This window comes from Lissotriton vulgaris, chromosome 1_1 (assembly GCF_964263255.1).
Source record: "Lissotriton vulgaris chromosome 1_1, aLisVul1.2, whole genome shotgun sequence".
NCBI lineage: Eukaryota > Metazoa > Chordata > Amphibia > Caudata > Salamandridae > Lissotriton > Lissotriton vulgaris.
The window spans coordinates 1,401,321,924-1,401,342,707 of record NC_141685.1 but is presented as its reverse complement, the minus strand read 5'-3'; the positions used below and the strand labels follow the sequence as shown (position 1 = coordinate 1,401,342,707).

The window sequence follows — 20,784 nt, the reverse complement described above, 5'->3', positions numbered from 1 at the left end:
CAAGAAAGTTTGTTTCAAAACATTACAAGGGAGGTGTAGAATTTGGAAGTCAGTACGGAGACTGATTGGAGTGGGGTGGCTCAACTACTATACACCACTTAGAAATAACCCCAATCTGCCAGAATATTTTCAAAAGGCCCAATAATCAAAAGGTGGGGTGAAGTTGGGCTGACTAAGCTTGGTGCTTTTTTTTCTCCTCAGGGTCTGGTATCTTTCGAGAATCTTAAAGAATGGTTTGAGATAGATCGGAGAGATTTTTACAAATATCTCATAATAAAGGATTTTCTAAATAAGAAAGGTGATGGACCAATTGGATTCGCTAACAACTACATAGTTGATAAATTAAGAGAGAACAGAGATTTATCTATAAGAGTATTTTATAATCTCTTTAATTCGCTAATGAAAGATGATATGGATAACCGGGCACTAAGGTGGAAAGCAGAGACTGGGGCCTCTGAAGACCTATTCTTTCACTCAGTCAAACTGGCACAGAGTGTTTTAATCCCAGCTCGGCTACAGGCACAATACTATAAAACCGGTTTCTCACTATATTACACTCTGAAAAGAATTGCCAAACGGGGGATGGGGAGAGGAACCTTCTGCCCTCAGTGTGCATTATATCAGGCAGATTTGATTCACATCTTCGCCTCCTGTGACGCTCTTAGAAAATTAAAGCAAGAGATCACCAACTTTTTTAAAGAGGCCCTAGGAATAGACTGCTTCCTCTCTCCTAACTTGATAAACCTTGGGGTAACACAGAACATGCAGGGGATAACTGGAGAAGAACTAGGGTTAATTGGTATGGCAATTTTACATTTATGTATTGCATCAGCATGGCTGGATCTTAATCCCCCCAGGTTCCAGCAATGGCTTTCTCGTCTTTTAGCGAACTACAATCTGTAAAAAGCTATCTATGCAAGAAGGAGAATATGCTCACGAATGAAAGGCCTAAAAATCTGGGCACAATTAACCAGATGGATAGAGAAAAATGGGTAATCGATAAGGAGGAAATCAATTCAGAATCGAAATTAAGGATACTAGAGTGAGACCAACTCCCCTGGATTAGGTAGATTGGGTTTTGGGTCGGTAGGCGGGAAGGGTTAATTAGGAAGGGTAAATAAGGGGTAAAAAAAAAAAGAAATGCATAATTGTTGTAATTCTTTGCTTTGGTTTTTCCTCTTTTCTGTTTATCTCTGAAACTGAAGAACAATTGTTACTTACCTGTAAACGGTGGTTCTCCAGTATCGGTGTCTTTCATAGAATCACATGCTTGAATATTCCCCCGTCGTCAAAGTGGGAGCCCCGCGGTAAATAAAATAGCAATAAAACCAATTATATATGTACATACAAACATAATTACATACATTCTAAAACCATAAATACTCATAAGTACCAAGGTAGCATTAACACATAGGAATACATTAAAAGAAAAAAGCACTTTCATAGCCTATCCATGTCATTATGCTAGTCCAAACTACAGCCAATCAGGCGCAAGCACCCCTCTAGCACCTTCTCCTCAGAGGCTCAGGCCCTCAGAGTTTTGTAGCACAAGAGTGACAAAAGAGTCTAGGAGGAAAAGTAAGCCTCTGAGGGGAGGTTGGTGGGTCGTATGTGTATCTATGAAAGACACCAATACTGGAGAACCACCGTTTACAGGTAAGTAACAATTGTTCTTTTCCAGTATTGGGGTGTCTTTCATAGATTCACATGCTTGAATAGAATAGTGAGCAGTAATAGCTGGCAGAAAGACAAAATAGCAGTGCATTAGCATAAACATTCAATGAAAATGATATAATGCTGCCAGACATATCATAGTAAAAATCATACAGGCGGAGGGAAAGAAAGAGGCTCACCTTATTTAAAAAGATTGCAAAGCACCGCTTGGCCCACTGCCGTATCAGCTTCGTTAATCGTCTCAAGACAGTAGTGCTTTGTGAAAGTATGCCTGCTGGACCACGTGGCTGTTCGACATATTTGGTGAATCGGCACACCAGCAAACAGGGCCGTAGAGGATGAAATCGCCCTGGTGGAATGAGCTCTCACTGTAGATTGAAGAGCCTTGCCGGCCTTCTGATGACAGAATGAGATTGCTGAGGAAATCCAACGTGTAATAGTTGGCTTGGTAACAGCCCGCCCTTTGCGCATACGTTCGTAAGCAACGAACAGTTGATCAGACCTACGAAAGGGCGCTGACCTGTCGATGTAGAATTTAAGGCATCTCTTAACGTCCAATGAATGCAATTGTTGCTCCGCTGGAGATTGGGGATTAGCGAAGAACACTGGTTCATTGAGGTGAAAATCAGTTGGCACCTGAGGCATGAAGGCCGGGTTGGTGCGAAGCACAACACAGTCCGATTTGAATTGAAGGAAAGGAGGCTGAATGGTAAAGGCGTGGATATCACTCACGCAACGAGAGGAGATCAAGGCGAGAAGAAGGGAGACCTTCAAGGTAAAAAATTTCGAATCCGCTTTGTGGATGGGCTCAAAAGGCGCCTTCATCAATTGCGCCAAAACAACATTGAGACGCGAAGTAGGAGGAGGACACCGAATGGGCGGAAACATCCTGAACAGCCCCTTGAAAAAACTGCAGAATGACTCTGGAAGAGTAGAGAGAGGAAGACCCATCCTGCCGAAAACGAGCTATTGCCGCTAGGAAGACCTTCAAAGTGGAGTGGGAAAGTCCTGATTGAGCCAACTGCAGAAAGAACGGCAGAAGCTGAGCAGGAGAAGAGTGCACGGGATGGATGTTGGCAGATGCACACGAGTGACAGAACCTTTTCCACTTTAGCGTGTAAGTCTTTACTGTGGACTGAGCTCTCGCATTGGGAAGAACGTCTCTTCATGCTGGCGAAATGTTCAAGTGGGCAAATTCAAGGTGCTCAGTTTCCAGGCCGATTATTTGAGAGAGAGAGAGGGTCCGGATGGCAGATCTGACCCTTGTCCATTGTGAGGAGATTCGCTCGAGGACGAAGGAGGATTGGTTCGCACTTTTAGAGAAGCAGCAGTTCTGAGAACCACGCTTGTCTAGGCCATCTGGGAGCGATCAGGAGAATGTGGCACGGCTGTCTCCACATTTTCTATAACACTCGCGGAACCAGCGGGATCGGCGGAAAAGCGTAGGCGAATAGATTGCACCAATCCATCAAAAGGGCATTCCCGCACGACCCTCGATGGGTAAGCCAACTTGCATAAGACGGGCATTTCCGGTTCACAGGGCTCGCAAAAAGATCCATGTTCGGGCGACCCCACAGCCGAAAGATGAAGTCCAGAGTCGGCTGATGCAAATCCCACTCGTGGGTCGAGGACGCAGACCTGCTGAGGGAATCCACTAGGATGTTGGAGATGCCTGGTAGGTGAACCGCTATCAGGGTAATTTGGTGACGGAGTGCCCAGTCCCAGATGCTCTGTGCTAGCTGAGAGAGGAGCGGTGACTTGGTGCTGCCCTGTTTGTTTACATAGTGCATACTGGTGGTGGTGTCGGTTTGAACGAGCACTGATTCTCCCTGAAGCAGAAGATGGAAAGACTTGAGCGCAAGGAAAATGGCCATTAGTTCCAGTCTGTTGATGTGCCAGGAATGTTGAGACGGGGTCCTCTAGCCCTTTATGGATAGCCCCTGAAGATGTGCGCCCCAACCTTCCAGGGAGGCATCTGTGGTAAGGACGAGCTCTGGAACAATGGTTAGGAAAGAAGTACTGGCAGCGATGTGGGACGGTTGAGCCCACCAGTGAAGAGCGGACCTCATCCGAGCAGTCACCAGGACCAAATTGTTGAAATAGCCGGTGACCTGAAGCCACTGTTTGTCCAGTTCCTCCTGAATTGGGCGACTCTTAAGCCTACAATTTGGGATCAGGGAGATGCAGGTGGACGCCTTCCCGAGAAAAGATTTCAATACACAAACTGAAACTGACCCTTTTCAACGGAGGAGAGCCTCTAGGCGTAGAATCCGCAGCTGACGTTCGCGAAGTATCCAGAGTGGCGCCTAGAAAGGTCCTGCAGGGAGCTGGATCGAACGGAGACTTCTCGTGTTGATAGACAGACCAAGGGAGTGGAATAGAGTCTGACAGAGTTGAGTGTCCAGAGACGCCTGATGACGAGATTGCGACTTGATGATACAGTCATCCAGGTAGGGAAAGATTTGAACGCCTTTCAAACGTAGATGTGCAACCACTGGGCCAGGGTTTTCATGAAGACGCGTGGGGCGGAGCGAAGGCCGAAAGGCAGAACATTGAACTGAAAATCTCTGTGCCCTACCCAGCGCAAGTACTTCCGGTGTCTTGGAAGGATCAGCAGGTGGAAATAGGCGTCCTGGAGATCGCTGGTGGTCAGGAAATCGCCCTTCGAGAGAAGGCGGAGAATTTCCGCAAGCGCAAGCATGCGGAAGGTTTGGTACTTCAGGTACTTGTTTAGGGCCCTTAAGTCGAGGATCGGACGCCATTCGCCGGACTTCTTGAGGACTAGGAAGAAACGGGAATAGAACCCCATCCCCTTCTGAGACTTGGGAACCACTTCGATGGCACCTTTCTGAATCATGAGTCGAATTTGTTGAAAGAGCTCCCTGAGGTGAGCCGGAGGTGGACCAGATGGAGGAGTGTTTGGAGGGAACATGACAAACTCCAAAGCATGGCCTTTTGATACAATGTCCAGCACCCAACGGTCCAAAGTGTTTGAAGACCAATTGGAAAAGAAAAGGGAGATTCGTCCTCCAACTTTGAGCGGGGAAGGCAAGTCATTGCTTCTTAGGAGCGGAGCCTCCGTAGGAAGACTTTCCTCTGTACGACTTGATAGACTGTTGTCGATAGGACTGCTGTGACTGGGAGGAATATCTCGGATTTCCTTGACCGTAGGAGCGGTACTGGTTGGATTTGCCGAGAAAAGAAGAGGAGGTGCCGCGTCCGCGTGCACCACAAAAAGGCTGTTTGCGAAACTGCAAAGTGCCTAGGGCACGAGCCGTCTCTGTGTCCTTTTTTTTGGTTTGAAATGCGTCGTCCACATGTTGGCCAAAAAGCGATTCGTCATCATAGGGCATGTCAAGGATTTTTGCCTGAACCTCCTGGCGAAAAGAGGTGGAACGAAGACAGCCCTGACGACGTAAAACAGCTGCCCCCGCAAGCTGACGAAAACCAGTGCACGCAATGTCCACAGAGCATTCGATAATCTCTGATGACCCTCTCTCTCCCTCCTGAAGAATCTGAAGAGCCTCTGCTCTGGTGGGCTCAGGAATGAGGTTGATAAAAGAAGACCTATCCAACCACATCTTGCGGTCGTAGCGACCCAGAATGGCCAGAGAATTTGCAGCTCTCACGGTGGTAGAAGCCATAGTGGAAAATGTTCGCCCAATGGCATCAAGACGACATCCTTCACGGTCAGGAGGTGCGGTCATTGGAGAAGACAGATTCCTGGAACGGCGCTGTGCGGCTTGGGTGATCACGGAATCGGGTTTAGGCTGCGCTACTAGGCAGCTGGAGAACCCTGGGGCACCCTATATTTCTTCTCAAAATGAGAAGAAACGCCGGAATAGAATTTGGCGTCTGCATCAGTTTGACACCCTCATTCCAGATAAAGTCAATCATGGGCACTGCACGGACCTTATTAAAAGGTTGACTCTTGAAATCATAAAGAAAACAGTCCTCATCCTTCCGAACCATAGGGAGTTTGAAGCGCAGCGCCGCTCGTTCCATAAGTTGGTGAAAACCAGCTATATCAACATGGGGGGGGAATCCCTGGACCAAAGGGGGCGGCGACTCTGTCTGGATCTGATAATCGTCCCAATCCGCCATGGTCCCAGCATCATCATCAACTTCGCCGTCTTCCTGATCTGGGCGAACGTCATCATCCTCATAAACAGTTGCCTGAATCTGAATAGATGTTGCAGATGTTGCCGATGTCGCAGATGGCCCTGGCAGTGCAGTATTGGTAGGAGCCGCTGTAGTCACAGGCACCGTAGGTTGAGGAGATCCATGGTGAGACGGTGGAAATAGTCTGTTATAGTCCTCCAACATGTATTGGAGATTAGAAATGAGAGAGAGAGAGCAGTATTTGTGCTGCGGGAACCTGAGTAGAAGGTTCTCATAGTCCTGGTATTTTGTGACCAGCTCCGAAGGGCTTTGAGCTGCCCAAAATCTATCATCTTCCTCCTCATCCGAACCAGAGTCAGGCTCCGATCCTGTTGCAAAAAGAGGAAATGGAGGCTGAGAGTGACGTGGAATCGGAAGTTGATCCAAAGACACATGTCGGCGTTGGAGCAGAGGGTTAACAGCAGGAGTCCCAGAACCGGATGATGAAATTGGTACCAGAGGCAATGATGCGAAGGTAGACGGCGACGACAGTAACTCCGTTGACGGAACAACAACCGTCGACTAAGCCATCGGCGATACCACCACCGCCGACGAAGCGCCGTCGACGAAGCCGCAGCAGATCAAACAGTTGTCGACGGAGCAGTCATCGAAGAGGCTATCTTCGCAGAAGGTGTCGACGAAGATTTTGACGTCGAGGAGACTCTTTTTTGACATAGACGAGGAGATCGGAATCGTCGACGAGACAGATTTAAAGCTCACACACACCATCGTCGACACTGAGGACGTCGACGCAGCCGTCGTCGTCAATGACCCGCTAGCAAAAGTCGTCGTCACTGTCGTCGTCAGAGAGCTAGAGACGGCAGATCTCATCGTCGGACAGACCGTCGATGCTCCCGTCGACGATTTAGCACGTTTTTTAGTGGAAACATGCGTAGAAGGAGCCGTAGATGTGCAAGAGTCAGATCTCGAGGGCGTAGCAGGAAGAGGTGGAGACACAGCAGAAGTTTTCTTGAGTTGAAGCTTCCTCTTCTTTAGGAATGGAGATGGTAAGTCCTGCACACTGCTACGCTTAGAAGTGGCTCTAGACACACTTGACGTAAGGCTTTCTGAATCAGAAAGAGGTGAATAATTATCCTTCAACCTCTGCAACCACAGGAGGAGACGCCCTTCCCTGTACTTAAGGGTCTTGGTTGAGAAAGTCCTGCAAATTTTACATTTGCCTACCTCATGCTCTGGATAGAGGCAGTAAATACACTTCTTGTGAGGGTCCTCTGAGAAGAGCCGCAATTTCCCACAAGAAGCACATGGTCGAAACAGACTTCTTACTTGAAGACATCCCAAAAATTGTAGAAATCCACAAAGTAATTGAAAAAACTGAGCAGAGCTCAGGGAGACTCCCTTCACACGACATTCGGTAGAAAATCTGAGGGCCTGAGCCTCTGAGGAGAAGGTTCTAGAGGGTTGCTTGCACCTGATTGGCTGTAGTTTGGACTAGCATAATGACATGGATAGGCTATGAAAGTGCTTTTTTCTTTTAATGTATTCCTATGTGTTAATGCTAACCTTGGTACTTATGAGTATTTATGGTTTTAGAATGTATGTAATTATGTTTTTATATTCATATATGATTGGTTTTATTGCTTTTTTATTTACCGTGGGGCTCCCACTTCGACGACGGGGAATATTTAAGCATGGGAATCTATGAAAGACACCCCAATACTGGAGAATCTTAATTGTAGTGTATACTGCCTTATAATATGCATTAATTTAAAAAATAAGTAGTTTGTGAATACCAGAACAGTAGTAAATTTAGTACAGAAAATGTAAACTGACACAAAAGTGTATGTTTACAAAACTTTACTAATGTTTTTGTATTTACAAACTACGAATGCAATGTTACTACTAGTAATTTTATGACTGTAATTTTACTACTAGTAAGATTACTGGTAGTAAAATTACACTCATAGTTTGTGAATACCAAAAAGTAGTAAAATTACTACAGAAAAATGTAAATTCACCTTTGTGAATCGGGCCCAGTGTCCAAGTAACTTTCTAGGCTTTGTTATTTCTTCCTTTATTCAGAAGACTGCGGTGAGCACTTTGCAAACCTGGCTTCCAACTTTCTGGAACCTCCATGCAATGCAACCCTTCACAATGCTGAGCTCTTCAAGCAGCACCTCACTTTCTTAGCCGCTAGTTTCCCTTTTACCCTTCACCTTCTCGATTACCACCACTAATACCACCATAACCTATAGGGCCCTTTCTATGGCCTCCAGTCACAACTAGGGTATCCTGTTAGCACCTGCCAAGCTAAATTTATATATGTCTCTCCTGTGCAGTGCTCCATTGGTTTGTAAATAGGGCAATGTTATGTAACTCACATACAAACGCTTTTAGCAAAGAGCTACAGCCGGCTGAGTTTCAGACAAGCAGTCGTGGATCATCTACTGCCTCAATTTAAAATTGACTCTATGACTTTCCCTCCACAAGCACTCAAACTCCAGTGTTTTTATTGGTTAACAGAGGTATTCATTATTATTAACAACAACATTTGTACCTGAGGACAACTGTGAAGGTGTTTCCTTGGAGCTCTCCCAATTTCAATGCGAAATTCTTGTATTTGAAGTTTCCAAGTTTCAAATTCATCAGACATTTGTTTAAGTGAGCAAGTCTTTGTGCGGTGATTCTAAATAAAGAGATACACATGGTCAATAAAAGCTAATAAGCAAAAATACATTCAAAGCCAACCAGACTGTTTTTTCATTTTCACTAAAGAAATATATCAAGGGGGTAAACAATAATAGAATTTTACTCTGATTGCTGCAATCACTTTGTAAGATTACTGTGATGAACAGCATTGTTTATTCTTTTCATCCTTAATAATTTTTTTGGCCCTTTAGTCAATATGCTTGTTCAATTGTGCTCAACAGAAGTGGATGGAATGAGAAGCAAATCCACTGCAGCTTAGGGAAAAAGTAACAGGGTTCAAGATTATGGGAAAATATGACCAAGTATTTACACTGTTAAATTACATCTTCTCCATCTATTCTCTCTATAGAGGCTACATAAATTGTCTGATCATAACCGTACAATATTAAGAAGTTTTGGTTGTGTTAAGGTAAATACCTTGATCATATCGCCAACTCGAAACGTAATTTGATATAATAGGCTCTTCTCACTATTATGTAGTTCATTAGACTAGAATGCTTCTATGTTAGGATTCATTATAGAATAACTCTGATGCTCTTCGTCTTGGGGAGGCGTACATTTAAGGTCCAGCTTATCAGATGATAACATGCAACAATAACAGGAGTAATAGCAATATCCTCACATGCTCATATATTCTAAATTCAATTCTGTCTCTATAGTTGGGAGGAGTTCGCCACCTACAGCAAACAAGTACCTTTTGTTCATAATGATATTATGAGGAGGCCGGTGATTAATGCTGATGGACAAGTACAGTTATAGCTCTAATTTTAAGAATAACTGTGTAAAATTGCCAGATATTACACTTTTTATCTGATATCCAGCACTAAGCCACAACTAGTACATAACCTCCTCAGACAGAAACCCCCTTCCTTTGAACTGTAACATTGTATTATTGAGGGTGGTGTTTCACTGCATTAATCGCTGTGTAGTTAAACTATTGTCACAGTCTCTAATGCCCTTATGGGTTGTTCCTGCTTTCAATCAACAGTGTTATGTTATGTTATGTTATGTTATGAATATTTATTCAGCGCACAGCTGCTCCAGCAAAGGAGCGTCCTGGCGCTGGTCATTCTTTGGCAAGAATAGAAATTATTTGATCTTTCCCTAACAGATAGAGAAAAAACAAATAAATTCAGACTTTCAACAAATACACGAATTTCATGGTTCTTTCATTCTCCTCAGAGCCCCCCTGACCTCAGAACTCTAGAATCAGTTGAACTACAAGCCCAAAAGAGTGTCGTATTTTGTTTGGGCAAACATATTAGGTCGAAGAGCCAGGTCTTGAGGTCTCACAGCACAGGTGCTGTCAATTGTGGCCAACATGTATTGTCAAATACCTCTTTTGGCTAATTTAGGAGGGCTCCAGAGGCGCTATGGCTAGGCAACTGCTCTGTTCAGGTCCGGTTTAGACTCTTTGTTTAGGTTTGTCCTACTCACATTTTACTGTTGCGTTTTGGAAAGCAGGAAATACCTTTCACGAAACAAATTGATTGCTAAATTATTTTCGAATAATGCAAGCTCACTTACCTCAGAACTGCAATCTCCTGAACGGTTATGGCCCTTTTATCTTTTGTTCCCATGTATGAAAATATATTTGGCTTCACTCTGTTGTACAGAAAAAACAAAACGACAGTAGTGACACACATTTCTCCAAAGGTATTTTTACAGAATTTTCAAACGTAGGATACATGAAAATTACAGCACTGAAATCATAGCTTAAGAATAGAGTTGCAGTGGGGCTGGGTGCCCCTACCCCCATACGACAGGCTGTCCTACTGTTATAAGCGTTTTGTATCGCGCACAATTACTCAAGAGTATCCTGGCGCGCAAAGTTACCGAATTCTGGCAGGACAAAGGAGTTTAAGCTGGAAGGTTAAAGAAGAAGGTTTTGAGTTGTTTTTTAAATAACATAAAGTCGTGGATGTTGCGTAAATCTAAGGGATTGTCCAGACATGTCCCAAGGAGGAAATACATACCGTCAAATGCACTGGGTTGGCCTGGGCCAGCCTCGCTAACCTCATCAGCATAAGTGAAACATACTCACTGCACATTCCGTTACACAATAATCCACAACTCCCGCTGATGACTGAAGAGGAAGTACAGAGGCAATGACTAGCAAATGCACTGCATACTATTGGTGATCTATTTGCTAATAATCACTCCCTACACAGACTACCTGAAAGGTCGATCCTCCCAATTTATTAAATGCATAAAATATCTGTATTCATCCTTCCCAGCAGAACCAAATGAATCACTGCTCCTTGCAATTCTTATTACTGACCCCATTCCCATCTGGCTGGTCACTTGTCTGTACAATGTCACTATGCAATAATTAACAAACACAATAATCCCCATGAAGAACGGGTGGGGACTTGATCTGGGGCATGACATAAATGTAAATTGAACATTCTGTGAGCAAAACAAAAGTGTCTCCTGTAATGGATGACTGCGATTTATCCAGTTCAGGCTTATTCACAGGTCTTATTACAACCCACTCCACTATGTTGCGATATGCTCTTTCCGCATTTCCCCCCCAGAACGGACTATAACAATAATTATGGAAGTAAAAGGTTATGTCAAAGGCGTGCTAAATCCTTACTGAAGATGTGTTGCATTAGCCCTGATGCTCAGTAAAAGAAGGGTGGTAATGCACTGGGAAAAGAATACAGTCGTTAGATGCGCCCAGCAGATTTGCGACCTCAACACGTGTGCTGAAAATATTGAGTTACTTCCCCCCCGCTTCCAGACCTAAAGATGTATGGGCTCCTCTACATGCTTACCTAGCTGCATTCAACCGCTCCTTCTACATTGTGGTGGAGAGCCAAGTCAGGAAGACTAGAATTAGAACTTTATAATGGGGCAGAAAGAGTCTAACATCCAGTGGAAGAATAAACCTTGTGTGCTGATTGTTATGATGTCAGAAAGAAATTGTATCGCTATACATAACTTTGCGCCCTGTGCTCATGATACCTCTGCTTGATACTTAAACTCTCTATATGCCTGATCTGTTCGATTAGTATGAAAATAAAGGTTTTAAAAAAAAAGAATAGAGTCATAGCAAAGTAGCCATTGGCTCCCCACCCTTTACCCTCTCTCGCCACATTCCCTTAGGAACACCCTGGTAAGAAGCATGGCAATGAGGATATCGCTATAACGGTTAGCAGTCCCACACCCAGCTACTCAACCATCCTTCCCAGTGTTCGATCCCATCGCCCTCCATCTTCGTGGGCATACTGTGCTTAGAAGTCGGTTCAGTTAAATGCTGAAGCAGTGCATGCCACATACTCTTAAACTGTAAATGACTCTCTCCTCAACCAAAGCAGGCTTGGAGAAAGGTACATATGGAGCAACTTAAGCAGCGTGTAATGCCAGGAGATACAGAACCTTAAATGTGTCTCATGATTCCTAATGCAGCAAGAACTTTTAAGTATGTTCCCTATCAATACCTCCCAGATTTTTGTCATAACAGGTTTGCACAAAATGTTCCCCCATTTTTTCATATGGGCCTATATGGGAACAAGGACAGCATTTATCAATAATGCACAAATTCTGGAGAGGATATCTAAAAGCCCACCAGTCATGAAATCAGGATTTCAAGCAGCAGCATCTTTCTTATGGCGCCCGCTTTGACTCATGGGTGTATGCCCAGTATTTTACCTCATCAAACTGAAGGCTTTTTGTTTCTCAAAGACTGAAGTCCACTTTTTACTGTGTGAATGACTTACTTCTGTCAGCTTTGAATAGATCTGTATTCTCCCCACATTCCCAGACTCTTTAGGTGTCAAAAGTGCACCTATGTAGCACCGAAATAAAGGCGCTATTAAAATGAATGGGAGGATCAGCAAGCTACATCCACAAGTATCGCCAACAATCGTATTTCATCCTCGTCCCTCCTCCTCCGCCTGGGACAACAACTGGTGGCCCTCAACCCTCGGGAGTCCACCAACCCCTACAGACCACGCACGAAACCTCGGCATCATTCTTGACTCCTCCCTCTCCATGACCCGCCAGATCAACGCCGTGGCCTCCACCAGTTGCACCCTCCGCAAGACCTTCAAATGGATCCCCCCCACCGAATGCAGAAGGACCGTCACCCATGCACTAATAACCAGCAGACTGGACTACGGCAACACCATCTACGGCTCAATCAACACAACTCTCCTACACAAACTCCAAACCATCCAGAACACCGCAGCCAGTCTCGTCCTCGGGACTCAGAGTCACAAACACATGACCCAACACCTACGAGACCTCCACTGGCTCCCCGTCAAGAAGAGGGTTCAAACTCCTCACCCACGCCTACAAATCCCTCCACCACATCGGACCCAAATACCTAAACAAGAGAGTCTCCTTCCACGTATCGAAGAGGAACCTCCGCTCCGGCGACCTCGCCCTGGCAGAGATCCTCCGCATCCGCAGAAACAGCTGGCGGGAGCGCCATCTCCTACATCGCAGCCAAGACCTGGAACGAGCTCCCAGTAAACATCAGACGCTCCCCGACCCTGCACACGTTCAGGAAAGACCTCAAGACCTGGCTTTTCGACTGATCCAGAGCTGCACCCTCAAACCCCCCAGCACCTTGAGACCCTCACGGGTGAGTAGCGCGCTCTATAAACCCCTGATTGATTGATTTATTGTATGAAATGGTCTTGGGTCGTCATGGGAGCATACACCATAACAATAGGCACCATCTTTCCAGTTACCAAATCCAATATGATCTGGAACCTCATACTCTTTATCTGCCTAGCTGTCCAATTTCTGAAAAGTCATGCCCCTCTTCAGAAAAGTAGCTACCCCATTGTATTTGGTATGTGCCGAGGCATAATAAGCAAACTGGTATTCTGTGTGTTTAATGTGGCCTTGTTTACTCTCTTTCAAATGTGTCCCCTGAGGCAATAGGACGCCAGGCAGACTAATTAATAGTGCCCTCCAGACCACCCTGTTTTCTTCAGCTGGGACTAAGGCTTTTTGTATTTAAAGAGACAATTTTCTCCTGGGCTAAGCCGATGTGTGTATATAGGGGTTTACAGAGTTGTGTGTATACTGCTAAGTCTCAGAAAATTCCCAAAACCAATTTGTCAGTCTCCTCATTACAGCATTTAGTTCTTCTGCTCCTCCTATTTAGACCTGCAACTCCATCTCCTTCGACAATTTGAGTTCCCCCATAAGCTTTGCTCTCCCTTGTATTACAAGGATGTCTGTGCTTCCAAATCTCCCATATCTCTCTCCACCTTAACAATCAAACCTTAAAAATTGTAAATAACCTGAAAATACCAGAGAGATAATCAAGCCTACGACCATAGAACGGGCAGAAACATATTCTAACCAAGTCTCCATCCCTACCGCCAATTCAGACCGACCTAACCCTATTTGGGGCCAAGTCAGATGCCATGGTACTGTTTACCGGGAGCACCGGGAACCCCTTGCTCTTTCTGGCAGCACACTATAACCTCACTTAAATATTTTCATTGACAACCCAACTCAACATCATCCATTCTGTCATATATTTGAGAATAACATTTACCATCAAGCATATCTATATAGCCTACTGAAGAAATCACAACCTGTGTCCCAAGATTTACTAGACCTTCAGTCCAGTCTACCTCTCAATAGCAGGCAATATTTCCTAGTTCAAGTGTCTGTTTTCCAAATCCCACCTTAGCGGTCATCAGAATTTCTCACAGCATCTCTGGAACCACTTCCAGTTTGTCTTGGCCCCCTGCTGCTATCATAGGTCCACTGGTGGTCTAACCACCTAGGCCAGGTCCAGTGCCTTTCTCCACTTGGCTAGTCATTTCTATCTAGCCCAAAGGATGGTCGGAGCCTCCATCACCATCAAGGAATATCTCTATCTTATGTTTTCAGACCTCAGTTTACCCGTGATATGCCTGAATGCTGCTAGTCTCATCAAGGTTACTTTCATGTTCCACAGACCGCACACATTGTGTGCTTATTTTATGTCACACAGTCTTCATCTGCAGCCATCTGGGTCTAAACCTCCAGTATGCTTGTGCCTACTGGGTGCACATCCAACTGGAGGTCCACAATATTGGCGGTTAGACCATGTGGAGATACATCAAACCTTCGTCTATGTAGATTTTAAATCTTCCCAGAACTCCTACTTGAAAACCATCAGACTGCTTTACTGATACTCCTTCATGATAGGCATTACAGCATCAGCATTCTTCGTACTTGTCAAAAAGTACAGCAAAAGGTCTTATTGCACGGCTTTCTTTGGCAATATTCACTCAGATCCATGGAGGCTTGTCTGCTATTCATGGTGAGGTATTCCCCCAGATTACACCAGCCATGCGTCAGCTCTTCAATTCTGTACACTCTCCAGCTTTAAATGACCATGCATGCCACAACACCTTGAGGATTAATTGTGCTATAAGTTAATTCCTTATTTTTATTGTTAGGTTCACCATGCCATACGAGAGATGTGTTTCTTCCTATCCTTCACCCACTCAGATAAGGGCCCTGGACTCAGTGTACAGCCCCTTCAGCTCATGTAGCACATCTATAATTGCTCTGTCCGACTGAACTCATTGTTTTGCTGCTCTCCTCACATCCAGGCAGAACTTTTCAGAATCAGCTACTGCTCTTTAAGCCAGCTCCCAATCCATAAAGAGCTGTGGTTCCACTTGGTACCAGACAGCCTCTCTCTACTCACCTTAAGTCGAAGCTCCTGGCCACCACCAACTGCCAACACCACCTCAAAGCTCAAAATGCACTAGATCCACTCTCACCTACCAGGTCCAGTGTGCAGTATCACCTGGGTATTAAAACACTACCCCACCCAAAACCCCTATACCCCAAGCATCCCGCTCCTAAAAGTTAGCGTAGTAAATTCATGATAAGTATACTTCTTGTTTTTCTCATAAATAAGGAATAGCCACATACAAATTGATACGCAGGGATTTTTTTTTTAACTAGGAAAAAAAATACCTAGGTATTAAAACACTACCCCACCCAATACCCCTATACCCCAAGCATCCCGCTCCTAAAAGTTAGCGTAGTAAATGCATGATAAGTATACATCTTGTTTTTCTCAAATAAGGAATAGCCACTTACAAATTAATACACTGGAATTTTTTTCCCACAAGGAAAAAAAAAACATGGGTATTAAAACACTACCCCACCCAATACCCTCATACCCCAAGCATCCCGCTCCTAAAAGTTAGCGCAGTAAATGCATGATAAGTATACATCTTGTTTTTCTCATATATAAGGAATAGCCACTTACAAAATAATATTCAGGGATTTTTTTCAACTAGGAAAAAAATACCTGGGTATTAAAATACTACCCCACCCAATACCCCTATACCCCAAGCATCCCGCTCCTAAAAGTTAACGTAGTAATTCATTTTGAAGTATACTTCATGATTTTCACCCAAAAAAAGGAATAGCCACTTACAATTTAATACTCAGGGATTTTTTTTCAACTAGGTAAAAACTACCTGGGTATTACAACACTACCTCATCCAAAACCCCTATACCCCAAGCATCCCGCTCCTAAAAGTTAGCGTAGTAAATTCATGATAAGTATACTTCTTGTTTTTCTCATAAATAAGGAATAGCCACTTACAAATTAATACTCAGGGATTTTTTTCAACTGGGAAAAAAATACCTGGGTATTAAAACAATACCCCTATACCCCAAGCATCCCGCTCCTAAAAGTTAGCGTAGTAAATTCATGATAAGTATACTTCTTATTTTCTCATAAATAAGGAATAGCCACATACAAATTAATACTCCGTTATTTTTTTTCAACTAGGAAAAAATACCTAGGTATTAAAACACTACCCCACCCAATAACCCTATAGACCAAGCATCCCGCTCCTATAAGTTAGCGTAGTAAATTCATGATAAGTATACATCTTGTTTTTCTCATAAATAAGGAATAGCCACTTACAAATGAATACTCAGGGATTTTTTTTCAAATAGAAAAAAAATACCTGGGTATTAAAACACTACCCCTCCCAATACCTCCATACCCCAGGCATTCCACTCCTAAAAGTTAGCGTAGTAAATTCATGATAAGTATACTTCTTGTTTTTCTCATAAATAAGGAATAGCCACAAACAAATTAATACTCAGGCATTTTTTTTCAAATCGGAAAAAAATACCTGGGTATTAAAACACTACCCCACCCAAAACCCCTGTACCCCAAGAAACCCGCTCCTAAAAGTTAGAGTAGTAAATGCATGATAAGTATACATCTAGTTTTTCTCATAAATAAGGAATAGCCACTTACAAATTAATACTCAGGGATTTTTTCAACTAGGAAAAAAACACCTGGGTATTAAAACACTACCCCACCCAATACCCCTATACCCCAAGCATCCCGCTCCTAAAAGTTAGTGTAGTAAATTCATGATAAGTATACTTCTTGTTTTCTCATAAATAAGGAATAGCCACATACAAATTAATACTCAGTTATTTTTTTTCAAATAGGAAAAAAATACCTGGGTATTAAAACACTACCCCCCCCCCCAATACCCCAAGCATCCCGCTCCTAAAAGTTAGCGTACTAAATTAATGATAAGTATACTTCTTGTTTTTCTCATAAATAAGGAATAGCCACTTACAAATTAATACTCGGGGATTTTTTTTCAAATAGGAAAAAAATACCTGGGTATTAAAACACTACCCCACCCAATACCCCTATACAGCAAGCATCCCGCTCCTAAAAGTTAGTGTAGTAATTTAATTTGAAGTATACTTCATGATTTTCACCCAAAAAAAACGGAATAGCCACTTACAAATTAATACTCAGGGATTTCTTTTCAACTAAGAAAAAAAATACCTGGGTATTAAAACACTACCCCACCCTATACCCCTATACCCAAAGCATCCCGCTCCTATAAGTTAGCATAGTAAATTCACCTGAAGGAACACACAGCCAGGAAGCCAAAGGCCACCTGGGACCAGCTCTCCTTACTGAAAAAGTGAAACTGTTCCTCAAAAAAGCAAATTTGGAACTGCTGTTCAAGCCCCAGAAGTCTGAAATTTGGATGATGGGAATGGAATGGAATCTGTATGGCCTCCTAAAGTCCACAATGGCTCCACTAGAGGGAATCCTACACTATGCAGCATGTCTCACCAAGATTACCATATTAGGTACCACAGTATTATCAAAAATTACAAATGTACAAAAAAGCATATTAACAGATAACTCATCCTTTAAAAATGCTGCTTACATAGTCTAAAGTGCAGGACTAAGCAAAAGATCGATGTATGAAACATACATCAATGACGTTACATTTAAAAATGCATTTAATTTAAAGTGCACTTAAATTTAACATTTAAAAGAACATAATTTTAGATTTCTTACCTGTCACCCGCACGCCTTTCACCAGTAGCCCTTACTTCCACCAACCACGGAAACAAGCGTGAAAACACTTCTAACAAAATAAACAAGCATTTGCAATGCAATAGGTCTCGCAGCATTTAAGTTTGAGTTACTGGCATTGTAAATGACAATGCTTTGCATAATTTTTGTTTTTTGGTGTCCATGTGTGCATGGCAGTGGTGGTGTCTGTGTGTGCATGGCAGTGGTGGTGTCTGTGTGTGCATGCCAGTGGTGGTGTCCGTGTGTGTATGGGAGGGGTGGTGTCCGTGTGTGTATGGGAGGGGTGGTGTCTGTGTGTACATGGCAAAGGTGGTGTCCGTGTGTGTGTGTAGGGCAATGGTGGTGTCCGTGCGTGCATGGCAGTGGTGGTTTCCCTGTGTGTATGGCAGTGGTGGTTTCCCTGTGTGTATGGCAGTGGTGGTGTCCGTGTGTGTATGGCAGTGGTGGTGTCTGTGTGTGTATGGCAGTGGTGGTTTCCCTGTTTGTATGGCAGTGGTGGTGTCCCTGTGTGCATGGCAGTGATGGTGTCTGTGTGTGCATGGCAGTGATGGTGTCCGTGTGTGTATGGCAGTGGTGCTACGTATATAAGTGTGCTTGGCCTGTGGCCATAGATTAGACTAAGGGTGTGATCAGAGTGTGTGAGTCTTGTTTGAGGGGGCAAGTGTGCGTTTCTGTGAGTAGAAAGTGAAGTACGCAGTTGTATGTGTTTGTTAGTGTAAATGTGTGTAAATATTCCACGCACTTACATAGTGGCAATCCAGAATCCTCACACAACACAGCGGATGAGGGGAAAAATCTTGCAGATGCGCACCTGAGCCAACAGAGATTACGTGGCCGTATGTGAGGAAATGAGAATCGGTACCAATTTGTGTATCTTTGCTTCGGGAGGTTGGATATGTGGCGATGTGTCCATAAGTCCCATGGAGAGACGGGAAAAAGAACGAGAGAGAGACCCAGCGAGCACAACCTGCAGCGTCGCGGACAGCCTGCCGGCTCCAGCTCTCTTCTGCCTCCGCCTCCCGCACTCCCAGTCAGCCTCTTTATCTTCAGAACTGGTCTTTTCAACCGATTACTGCGTTGGGAACCCTATGTGCCTTTCCGACTTTCTGTGGGGCGGGACTTCCGGCTTCGGAAGCCCGCGCACGCGCCCACGGAGAGAAGCCGCGCCCACAGGGAGAAGCACTGCTGGTGGCGCGGGGAGAGCCCTGCGGTGGCGGCTGAAGTCCGGAGTGGCGGTAAGTGGGCAAGCGCTCGGTGCACTTGTGTGTGTGTGTGTGTGTTTGTGTATGTATGCGACGGCGGGGGTGGGTTCTCTGTATGTGTGGGTGCGTACGTGCATGAGCGCTCGTGTGTGTGTCTGTCTCTGTTTCTGCGCATGCGTGTGTGGTGTTGCTGCTTCCCAGGAGACAGCAGCTGGGCGCGTGGCCAGCGGAAATCGCCTCCTTGAAGAGGCAATGCGCGTGGCCGAGGCTGTCTCCCTAGAAGCACAGTCAGTGACAAAAGATCTCGGCGAGTACAGCGCTGACGCGCTGTATCACTACGAGACCTAAAAATGCAACGCTTCTCCTACGGAATAGCCAACTCTGCCAAGGAATCGTCGAAGTAACGTCACGTTGTGGAATTTAGGAAAGATCAAGTGTGCGTTGGGTAACCTGCCAGTTTGACAGTCTTCTATGGAAGAAGGAAGTAATAAGTGGGGAGTCTCAGATATTCTATTTGAAAGTTAGTTGGCTCAATACTATAAAAAAATACACGCTTAGAAGGATGCTCTTGTTGCCCCTGACCTCTCAAACGCTTTAGCCACTGGAATCAAAATTAGGTGTCATTAATCTCGGCTGAGGTCCATTACAGCTGTTAAAAGCGCTAGCCATTGTTAATTGCTTGAGATGTAGTCAAGGGAGTATTATGTAAATTAATGGGTATTAATGCACGTTATCGTGTGTATAGGAGGGCCATTACTACCTGCCCTTCCCTATATGCAGAAGAAGATCTCCACTGTCCACTTTTGTCTTTCACAGCACTCATAATGCAGGTGAATGGCAGACTGGTTCATACTGCCAATGCTTTACCTATTGCACACAACTGCTCATTCATAGGCTTGTCCATCAGTGCAGAACTTGTCTGCTGCTCTGCTATGGAGGATGGTGGCAGTTATTCGCCGATATAATTTACCGGTCAATTTTTTACCGTATAATTACTGACAAGTAAAAGAATAGCTCAATCAAATGAGAGGCAGAGTCCGGGGTGTCTGAGTCATACGGGCTTTACTTCGGGATGGCTCGAGCCATGGAAATCAATTCCATCAATACAAGGGATCGGGGGTATATGCAATGATGGCAAAAAGATGTCAACGATTTATTAACAGTACATGACATATATAGTAAAACTGTGCAATAGCAATGAATACAGTAGGCGTGACAAGTGACAAGAATATGATAAGAACACATGTGCGTGGCAAAAAGGCGTGTACAGAGGCGTGCACGGAGGTGTGTGCTGGAAACGTCACTGAAAAGTGTCATAAGTGGGTGGATGCATAGAAGATTCTGCAGAGTCAGCTGAAACTTATAACCTGGGTGCGCGCGCAGCTGGTATGACGTGTGATTGACGTGTATCTGGAGAAAGCTGAGGGTCTGACTTTTAGCACTAATAGAAGAGACAGAAGTCTGGCATGTCAGACCGACCTGTTCCTGTAACATGTCTGATATCTTGTATTTGGGGTATGTTTAATCTGAAGTAAAAGGTCTCTCGGGCAGAGGCTATTCTATACTAAATGCATATGTGTCTAAGTGCAATGCACGGGGCCATGGGCCTACCATGATAACGGGAGCAATGAATTACATGAGGGAGACAGGAAGGCTTGGCCCTTTGCTCTGCAGCCGGGAAACTGTTTACCTATTTCACTAGACTGGAATGTGTTTGAGGAG

General features: G+C 44.3%; 1 protein-coding gene across 3 annotated transcripts in view; it reads right to left on the bottom strand.

Annotated features, from left to right (window-relative positions):
• PUS7 (pseudouridine synthase 7) overlaps window positions 1-20,784 on the bottom strand; it is a 330,471-nt gene that overhangs the window by 186,586 nt on the left and 123,101 nt on the right. For all 3 annotated transcript variants that reach the window (XM_086967051.1, XM_086967056.1, XM_086967062.1), the window contains 2 exons: window positions 10,033-10,110; window positions 8,354-8,482 (listed from right to left, as the gene is read on the bottom strand). In XM_086967051.1, the coding sequence (XP_086823177.1) occupies window positions 8,354-8,482; window positions 10,033-10,110 (207 nt within the window). The remainder of the gene's footprint in view (window positions 1-8,353; window positions 8,483-10,032; window positions 10,111-20,784) is intronic.